The following is a 10,531-nucleotide window of genomic DNA, read 5'->3' as shown; positions in this document are numbered from 1 at the left end:
GGGCACTGGGGGGCTGGGAAGGTCCTTCAGCCCAAACCATCTGTGATTCCATGCGGAAGTTGGGGTCTGGCCACCTGCTGAGGGCAGGAACGTGGGCTCTGGGCTGGGTGTGGCGGGACCTGGTGGGGACACACACGTGTCCTGTCCCGCTCCCTCCCCAACTGGTTTCTGGGCCAGTTTCTGGCCCTCTTTGTGTTAATGCCTCCCAGTGCACATTTTGGGTCTCCCGCCCATCTGTGTGAGACCCCATTTCTCTGTGGTTGCACCTTCAGAAATGGTGCTGTTATATCCCATTCCTAGCAAACACTTGGCCTGAACTGCCAGTCCTTGTGGTGATCTTGAGGTATCATTGGTGGTTGTGGTAGTGTTCGTTGGTTTTTTTTGGTTTGGTTTGGGTTTTTTCCCCAACAGTATCAGCGTGCGCCTTGCAGCACCTGAGCACACGTGGCAGCTGTGAAGGGTGAAGGCTTGCCAAGATAGGTAGCTTCTTTGCATCACTCTTGCTGGTTGTAAAGGGCTCTTGGTGTGACCTAAGCCCAGAATTAGACCTGGGCTCACTTCTTGAAGACCTGGGTTGTGCCTACGCTGCGCTGGGCTGGGACAGGGTGGGTGAGAGGCTGGAAGGGAATATAAAATGGGAAACTGGGCAAGTATCTGTGAGGAAATCAGGGAGATAAATGCTGATTTATTCTTAAAGAGAAACATAATTTAACTTTTTTCTCTATAGACCAGAAGAAATGCTCTTAATGAAATCTCATCTTCTGTTGTGGTCCTGGGTTTTGGAAGAACTTACTCATAATATTGCTAACATAGTACATGATTAACACGTGATTAATTTATTAAAGCTCTTTTTCCCTGCTAGGTTAAACTTGTAGTCAGGTACAGAAGTTGCATTACTGAGGACTGGCTCATGTAATGTATGTAGCTCTTCAGTGCAATAGTTACTAAGCCTCAGTTATAGTAATACTGTGTTATTGTGACCTCTCACGTTTCTACATCAGCCTGTTGAATTCTACAAAGATTCACCTCTGCTTTGTGCACAACGTAGGTTTTAACATTCTACTGCTAGGTGTGCGCAGTTTCTCATTCCCAGACACCCTGCCCTGAAAGTGACTGTCTGCTGAAGAGAAACTGAAAATAATTTGATCTCATAGAAGCTAGTTGTCACTGAACTGCTTTAAGCTGTCAGAAAATCTGATCAGCATTGGGGCCATCTAAGGGCTGGTGAAATATCTTCAAATATGTAGGATTATGTCCCCTTACCCAGTGTCACAAAATGTTTCCAAATTTGATGAAGTGCAGCCTATTGCCTTGAAAACTCATTTCCACCAAGCCAGGCTACTCGCTCCAGCTTGGCAGAACTTGTATTGTTAAGGACACATGGATTTGCAACTCTTTTGTGCAGTTTTAGCCATCTTGTCAAAACCTTGTCTACTACAGGGTCTTGGGGAAGCAGAGAGGGTAGCTGGTATGCACAAGCTTCATCCTGCAGCTGCTGGTGTGGGGGCCACCAGTGTGGCCAGGGTCCTGGTGGTAGCACCGAGCAGCGCGGCAGGGCGCTGGGCTGGCCGTGCCGGGAGCTGCGGAGCAGCGCTGGGCCGGCTGCCGAGCTGGAGCAGAACCGGGCTGGGCGTTTGTGCCCAGAGCAGCGCTGGGCAGCCATGCGCTTCAGGAGACCTGCAAGTTCACTGCCTGAGAAAGGAAGGGTTACTTCCTCTCAAATGTGATTTACGCACCAGACCAAGGTTACTTGCTGGAATGTGGCAGGAGATCTGGGGACTGTTGTTGCCTTTGGTGAATCCCAGCACACTCCGGGGCTGCAGCCCTGCTTGCAGGCAGGCTGCTCGGATTAGAATTCCTAAGAAACCTGATGCTGCTGACAAGCGGGTCATGTAGCAGAACAGACATGTTCTTTTCGTGGTTACTTACAGTGACTAATGAATGACATCACTCTCTGAAACGAGGATCACAGAATCCCAGAATATCGGGGGTTGGAAGGGACCTCGCAAGCTCATCCAGTGCAATCCCCCGCCGGAGCAGGAACACCCGGATGAGGTTACACAGAAGGTGTCCAGGTGGGTTGCAATGTCTGCAGAGGAGGAGACTCCACAACCTCCCTGGGCAGCCTGGGCCAGGCTCTGGCACCCTCACCGGGAAGAAGTTTCTTCTCATATTTCAGTGGAACCTCCTGTGTTCCAGTTTGCACCCATTGCCCCTTGTTGTCTCACTGGTTGTCACCCAGAAGAGCCTGGCTCCATCCTCCTGACACTCCCCCTTTCCATATTGATCCCCATGAACGAGTCACCCCTCAGTCTCCTCTTCTCCAGCTCCAGAGCCCCAGCTCCTCAGCCTTTCCTCACACGGGAGATGCTCCACTCCCTTCAGCATCTCCGTGGCTGCGCTGGACTCTCTCCAGCAGTTCCCTGTCCTGCTGGAACTGAGGGGCCCAGAACTGGACACAATATTCCAGATGCGGCTTCACCAGGGCAGAGTAGAGGGGGAGAAGGAAGAGACGTTTAAAAAAAGGTGCACACATTGTATGGGGAAATTTTCTTTGTTTTTAATTTACAGCAGAAAGAATATAAAGCATTCAGAAAACATTTTCCATATTTTAAGGGCAATTCAAAACATTTTGCATGGTTCCAGCAGCTGAGTTCTTCAACAGATCCATTGATTCAGTGATGCTTTACATGCACGGTTACAAAAATAAAACTTACAAAAGAGAAGACATCTATACTAGTTTTACATGCAAGTCTCGGGGACCCCCCATGGGCACCAGCTATTGTGTGGAACTGCCATAAGCGTGCAACCAGAGAGGGGGTTCATGTTATATTCTGTATTTCTTTCACACAGTATTACTGCTGTTGAATGTGTTTCGCAAAGGAGCAATTCCATTATCAGAAGACACAAGATCTGGCTCCTGGCACTTGGCAATTCGGACATTCCCGGAAAGCTGCACTTACGTGTCTCCCATGAAGACGTAAGTTCCACAACCGAGAGGAGGGTGAGCGGAATCACCTCACTGTGGGGGGTCTGTCCCTCTCCCCAGGGACACATGGAAGGGTCACGGCCCGACACAACAAAGCACTCGAGAGCGGTACTTGGCCTCCAGCATGCAAGTAGCTCTGCGGCGCCGCGGAATCGCTTGCATGTTGAACAGCAAGTACGCACTGGAACGTTTGGCTGAAGCAGGATCTAGATTAGTAGGATACACCACCAGGCCCATGGATCTGGAAGAGTAATTTGAAATAGCTCTGTATGTCATGGAATCGTTTTCTGCAAAGACAGGGGGGTAAAACATTTCCACTGAGGTCACTACTCTTGTTAGGAAAAGGTCGATTCTATATTGTCATGTATTGGTTAATGGGAGCAACATCTCGCTTTCGGAATGCCACAGTTCTTCCAGGACTAATACAGAGCATTTCCAATTCATTCCAAAGGAGACTCCGGTGTCTCCTGTTCTGTTTTTGCGTGAGAGGAAGATTTAAGGGTCAAGGTCCCAATTCCATACAGTAAATTGAGGCTACGGGGCTGCCCACAGGCACAGTGTGAGTGCCAGGCCATTATTTTTTTTCTTTGTCTTTTTTTTTCCTTTTTCTTTTTTTTTTTAAATTGAATCAGATCATAAAGCAGCAGTTCAGAAATGTACAAGAGAATTCTGATAATGAGCTATAGCACATCTACTGTAATTCAATGCTGGCAGTGAAAAGAAGTAATTAAAAACAGGTACAATTATAGAAAAGGCACCAAGAGCACTGACCCCAGGTTTTTTTTTTGCCACAATCTTTGTTTTCACTCTTCTTTTAAAGACACCAGTTTAAAAGCTTACGTATGAATATTTTTAGGCTTCACAACAAGCCTTGCGTTTAAACATTGCAGTTGGTGGCCGGGATCAAGCAAGAACAACTATTCCAAAACTGACAATCTCAAATTTATACCAGTCTCTTCAGAAATTTTAAACCGCCACAAACGAAACAAACCTGCGGGAGCAGTTTCTGATCTCAGACACACGGACATCGCCTGCAGCAACGACACGGACTCTGGAGCTCCTTCCCTTACATTCCTGTGTAATACAGATCAGAACCTGGTTCCCGTTGTCGAGAATTTGTGACAGTTTTAAATTAGTAGTTCAATTTTTAAAAAACCTAATTTCTTTGGCTCCTCACTATGTGGAAATAGCAATATACCATGACACCCCTACGAGATCAGTTTGCATCTTTTTTTTTTAAGTTTTACTTTTTTTTAAAATTATTTTTTTTGTGCAATTTTTATTACATTTTCTGACTTCCAGCAGGAGATATGAAAATGTGAAACATATTTTCTACTTTCATACTATTTCTTTTTTTTTTTTTCTCATTTTATGTTCATTCTAAGTGTTCTTTATTGGAGTGAGTGTATGGTGTTAAGCTAGATACGGCTTTTGTACTCTTATGATTATCTGCTTTGCAAAAGTAACTTAATTTTCTTAAGCGATATTAGCATTCACATTACTTGGCACCATTGGCAAAAAAAAAAAAAAAAAAAAAAGACGGGTAAAAAAACCAAGGAAGGAATAAATAAATTAAATCCAACCAAACTGAACTCCTGGTAGCCAAAATCAAATGTAAACATATCCTTTTTTTTTTTTTCTTTTTTTTTTCTTAAAGTAATGTTGCTCTGCCTTTTTTTTTCCTAAGTCTAAATACAGTAGCTCTTTTTTGCCATTTAGTCATGCTTTAGCAAAAATGTTCTTCTAAAGAACATTTAAAATAAAGTTTCTTATAGTGAAATAAAGTTTTTGTTTCATTTTACAGACCATAGCCACTAATGCTTTGCTTTGTTCATTTCTTTTTCTTGAGTTCATGCACATATCTCTTTGTTTTAATATATACAATATGTACAAACAATACATCCACACTCTTCTCGTTCATTCAGACAAAACTATACAAATAATAATTTTATCTTGCCAAGTTATTGACCCTTTGTGAATAAAATATTTAGTAATTAATCAATATATTCCCTTTCAAATATTTCTCATTTTCCATTTCTACCTTCTATATATACAGAAACTGCCCAGATTTTGATGAAGTAGCCAAAATAAGCAATTTACTGGCCAGAATGCAGCACCACTCTGATCTTTAGGTGGTTATAAAATGTCCAGGCAACATAATGTGTGTGACTCTGCAAAACGACAAGAGGTTTGACAAGTACTCAAGATAAAAAGCTACATTTCACAAATTATTTTACGAACTTAAATTAAAACCATAGTACATGAAAGTAAGGCTAGAAAATAAAGTGCTGAATATGAGAGAACGTACATGACAACTGATATGTTTGCAGGTTCTAGTTAAAACACCAAAAAAACTTTGTGAAACTCGCTGAAGCTGCTCTCTCGGTTCCTCACGCGTTACCCGTTTATCTCGTACACCAACCCCTTCTGTAAGTTCCCCCGGGATGTATTAAAAACCTGCAGAGTTAAAAAGTTGCATTAAGTGTGCTGTAGAGATTGAACTAAACCATGAAGGACAGAGGTGCGAGGGAAATGAGGATGCATGGACCCAACAACGATGGGCTGGTCTAAGCCCCTCCACCGCGACTCCCAAAGCTTCGGTTCTTGGAGATGACTGACAGGTGCAGGAACAGCATTCTTGTGTTGCTTGTGCATTCCCACCTTCTCTTAACAAGATTTTTGGTATAGTATTTGTACAGTTCCACATGTTGTTTAATACAGCCCTATATTAAAAGGATAATTAATCGCTTCTTCCTTCTTGGAGAATGAAGCAACTCACAATTTCCTCCTGGTGTCTTTTGTTTTCCCCATGATCCAACAACAGAAGATTGAGTTCCAAGATGTCTTGCTGAACAAATTAAAAGTTCTCCATGAAAGTGCAAATGCAATGACCAAAACATTACTGTTAAAATCCTGCAGCTGGTGTTCCCAGAACTGCAGCGAGTATTTTTGTTGTTGTTGCATGTCTCTGCTAAAAACAGAAAATGAAAACAGTCTGAAAAGCAATGTCACATTGCTACGGGATGCTGCTGCGTATCTTCAAGTTCCTTGGCCTTTTTCAATTCTTTCACTCTGAAAAAACAAAGAGGAGCTATATAACACTTCTATTGCAAACCTCTTTCGAGATAGAAAAATCAAAGTGATTTCTCACTCTAACCTCCCATGCAAAGACCCAGCCTCTGGAGAAACAACCCAAGGGTGACACGTTCCTCACACCGTCAGCAGTTGGCAGCACAAGGACAGGCACTAGAAATCCCAGACTAAACCCATCTGGAAAGGCTGGCGTCTTCCCAGCTGCTGCTTTTCCTGTTTCTTGTAACTCCTGCTGGACTTCCTTCTGGTACTAGCCCACCTTGTCGCTTGGGGTTTTTTGTATTTTCTAGCATGTTGTGGGCAGAAGCGTCATGTTTTTTCCTGGCCAGCAGTGCAGGACACTGTGTGCCAAGGAGGAGAAACCTAATGGAAGAGTCGCTTTCTCTAGATGTGGCCTGATGCTTTAGTTCTCAACTCCTGAAAATGCATGTGATACGTTACCTCTTCTAGCACTTGTCAGCATAAGAACTAAATCATCACTGAAAGCTGAAATAACTACAAATTAAACTAAAAGGATGAAGGGAATCGTTTCAATCCCATCAAATGAAGCAGAATTCTGCATTGGTGCCAAAGGAGCAGCAGGCTGATAGCCTGGCTGTGCGACAGCCAAGGCTCCGGGCAAAGGAGCCAAACCTGGTGACAGGGACGTCCCCGCTGCCCCAAACCCGCAGGCTCTGCCTCCTTCTGCAGGGAGCTCCTTTCCGCAGCACCAGCCCTGTGCCACCTGCCTCCCCCTGCCCTTCCTCTGCTGCCGCGAGGAGCAGAACGCAGCCTAAATTCAGGTGATTTAGCAAAGCAGGTACGCGCCCAACGGATGTAGCAAAAACTTGGAAGGACAAGTAAGAAAGGTATGGTACAAAGAATTGTGTCAGAGTTGCAAGTCTGTGTAACAGAATCCAACTATAATAAGAGCAAACGACTTTAACAAAGCCCAAGTAAACAGAGGTAGCAAAAGATAAAGGGAGAGCTAAAGAGCAGCAACACCAGTTTGTAGCTTCTGTGTGCAGGCCCCCGCTCACACGTCCTCTTTTGGCTCTCACACCAGCCTTGTAATTGCAGGACACGATGAACGCTACGAACTGACCTCCACTAACACACTTCCGTTTTATTATTTCTTCATTTTTCTGCATGTACTATTACTCAGAATCACAGTCAAAGGGAACTGGCTGCTTTTAACTCTGTTTTAGCTGACTCAAAGGCTTTCTTTTTTTTGTGAAACTAGGGGATACAGGAGCCAAGGAATAAATTGCACTAACCAACATGCAGATCAAACCTCTGCTAATTACCAGAATTTCACCTGACTGCCTGAGAATATCATGTCTGGCAAGACAGAGGGTTCTGCTAGTCCAAATGCACGTGCCGTTTTGGGAGCCCGAGGACGCACGACCCTCTGCCGGGATGCAAGTCCGGCACAGGGGCCTCGACGTCCTGCTCCCGGGTGCCACCAAGTGCCCCGGTCCCCAGGCTGCAGCTGGGGAGGGCAGAGCAGCACCGCCAGTTCCCAGGTCCCACCCGGGCAGTGCGGTGCGGAGCCGAAAGGCCCACAACAACTTACAGAGACATTTTATACTGGGAAGTTATGGCTCTGCACAAGCTGGTGTCCAACAGACCCTGCTGACATCGGGGGAGCGGGGCTGACATGCTACGGTGCTACCTGCTGGCTCAGTCCGGTTCATCTTCTCATATAGGAAACACAGGAGGACTGGTTCAGTGAACTGAAAACGCTCACAACTGTCAAACTGTCTGTCTGCAGTAGATTTAGTTTTCCTTCTTTTTCTTGCAGCAGAAAAGCAGCCACTGCCTTGAAATTATTACTGAAGTTTCTATTACTGCACTGTTCAGAAGCAGAAGGTGAGTGCCAAGATCACCGCTGTGCTAGAGAAATGCAGCGTGCCTCTGTGCACCAGGCAACTTAGATTTACAAGGTTCAGGATACCATCTACTAATGCATGATTTGCAGTGCAACTTCCAAGTGTTTTCTGTTGCACTTCAGTACTGTAACATAAAATTAACCTGTTATTATAAATCTTTTGCTGAGAACATGCACATTAGATAAGCTGGTGGCTCTTTCACTGAGACATGCTATACCTTAGTTGAGCACTTCGACATGCAAGGACTACACTAACAAAGCACTTTTGCTGGAGGAATGCAAGACATGCTCTGCTGCAAACTTTAACCTACAGCATGCAATATCTGTACTGGTGCAGACCTGTTTTATCTGTTTAACTGCAACACACATGCCAATGGAAGTTAATTACTGCAGCACCCAACATTTGCACTAGTACAGATCCTGTTCAGAAATATGCAACACTTTCCTTGGTCAAGTGTACTTTACAGTGGTTGACAGATTTTCAGGCTTATAAGAACGTTGCAAGTGCAATGATAATTACTGCTTAAAAACACAAGCACATACTAGTACATGATTTCCCTACAGCAAAGTTACAGACTTTGAAATTTGTCATGGGTATGTTATTGAAAGATGCTGTTTAGTATATAATGGCTTAAAACAAACCCTGCATTCCACAGCATTTAAAAACTTAAGCTTTGAGATGATGACCATCCAAATTTATTAAGCAACCACTTTTGTTTTTATTAAACTACCCTCTGTGTTCAGCATACGTAAGTATGCATGCGTTACATTAAAAATGGGAGTGCACGTCTGTACTCCGAGGCCTTTCTCTGCGTAACTCACCACCCGGCAGGGATGACCTGCGGCTGACAGCGTCTCCTCGGGCAGCAGAGCCCGCGCCAGGAGGCCAGAGGAGATCTCCTGCTCGGCTGGGGACCTGCAGGGCCAGAGCGGACCTGAAGTCCCTCCAGCTGCCACCAACAACCGACCTGAAGTCCCTGCAACTGCCACCGATGACCAAGTACGTCCCTGGCCAGACCACGGAGCTGCTGCGAACACACTGCTACGTCCCCGCCTGGGCCTAACGTGAAGTGCCAGAGCCAGCGCACGCACCAAGCTAGATACCAGACCAAGGTAATCCATTGATTTGATAATTTAAAATAACTGTTCTTAAACAAGCCTCTGAATTGCTTCATCAAGAGAACCTAAAACCTAACTATCCTCAGCCAATTAATTCCTTATTGGATAGTCTGTACTGCAGCCTTTTAGTCCCCATTTAACACTTCTTTTCAAGTAAGTACCTGACTCAGTGGTACTTTGATTTTGTTACAACAATATAAAGTCTCAACATGAGCGTGGGGCTGGGATTTCCTCTTCATTAATGCTCAGTGTAATAAACTCTCTAAATACGTGCCATTTGCAGCTACAAGCATTAATAAGCTGCTCTACAAAAAAGACGACTACTAGAATTTATAGAATGGTGCAGCAGAAAGAATGTTCTTAGAGAAGACGTTTCAATCTGGTTTGGTAGACTTACAGTTATTTTTTTTTTTCAAATAACAGAAGAAATGAGAGTGCTGAGAGCAAGCAACACCTGCAGGCCACGTGCTGAGGGATGGAGCATCAGCCTCTCCAGGGCTCTGCGGGCACTGTGGGGTCACTGCTGGAGGTGCCTCTGCTGCGTGGGCAGGAGCTGAGCACAGATCAAGGGACGCGTGGCTGCAAGCCGGGGTGGCACCAGAACAGGTAACGGGCTGCGGCAAGACTCCAGACAAGAAGTACAATCCTACCGCAGCAGCTACGGAAACCGCGCACAGAACTACAAGGACTGTAGATTTGTTTTTGCACTGATGAAGCCTTCAACGAAAACCTTCTCAAGTAACATTTCCTCTAGATGGTTAGCACCGCTAACGTACAAAGTCATTGCCTCAGCAATTGCTGAAGAGCAGATGGACGGAAAAAGCACGTGCAATAGAGATGACCACTGACAAGGTGCCTGGATCGCAGCCGTGCTGCTGACGCGTAGAAAGGGACAAGATGATGATTTCAACCACAAGCGTTGAACCCTGACAGTCGGGAGCTCTGTCCCGGTTCCCAGATGGCTCCGGCCAGACGAAGCTCCTGCCCTTTGAGTGTGTTACTTACTCGGACACCGTACAGGAGGTTGCATCGTTACGTGCTGAAGCGATGTAGAAAGCAGCAGCCCCAGCAGCTAGCGGCAGCTCCTCTCCCCGGTCTTGTATGGGAGTGTTTCAGCAAATGAATTACGCCTACTCCAAAAAAGTTACAGCGAACGATGGCTTCATGGGTAAAGCGTAACACAAAGCTGCTTCATCAAATTTACTCCATAATGCCCAGCCAGGGAAATGCTCAATGAATCGGAATGCTGAAGATCAGCAAAGGACAGGGTGCAGGAGCCAGAGAAGGCTGTCTGGCGAGTTACCTGTTGCTCTGAGAGCTGAAATGGCCTGTGGGACATTTAAGAAAAGGGAGCTCTTGCCTTTTTCCAGATATCTCATTTGGGCAGCAAAACAAAAAAGACAGAAAGGCCCAATAAGAATGACACCTCAGTGCATGCAGTCTGCAATTTAACACACACA

The 10,531-nt window shown here is 45.3% G+C and overlaps 1 protein-coding gene across 4 annotated transcripts in view; it reads right to left on the bottom strand.

The window, feature by feature from the left end:
* Nucleotides 1–5,908: 5,908 nt before the first annotated feature.
* CAMTA1 (calmodulin binding transcription activator 1) overlaps nt 5,909–10,531 on the bottom strand; it is a 181,723-nt gene continuing 177,100 nt past the window's right edge. For all 4 annotated transcript variants that reach the window (XM_065649842.1, XM_065649843.1, XM_065649844.1 and 1 more), the window contains one exon: nt 5,909–6,061. In XM_065649842.1, the coding sequence (XP_065505914.1) occupies nt 5,998–6,061 (64 nt within the window). In that variant the 3' untranslated portion in view covers nt 5,909–5,997. The remainder of the gene's footprint in view (nt 6,062–10,531) is intronic.

The sequence above is a fragment of the Caloenas nicobarica genome, chromosome 22, assembly GCF_036013445.1.
Source record: "Caloenas nicobarica isolate bCalNic1 chromosome 22, bCalNic1.hap1, whole genome shotgun sequence".
Classification (NCBI taxonomy): domain Eukaryota; kingdom Metazoa; phylum Chordata; class Aves; order Columbiformes; family Columbidae; genus Caloenas; species Caloenas nicobarica.
Note: the sequence above shows the minus strand (reverse complement) of the source record. Positions and strands in the feature narration are given on the sequence as shown.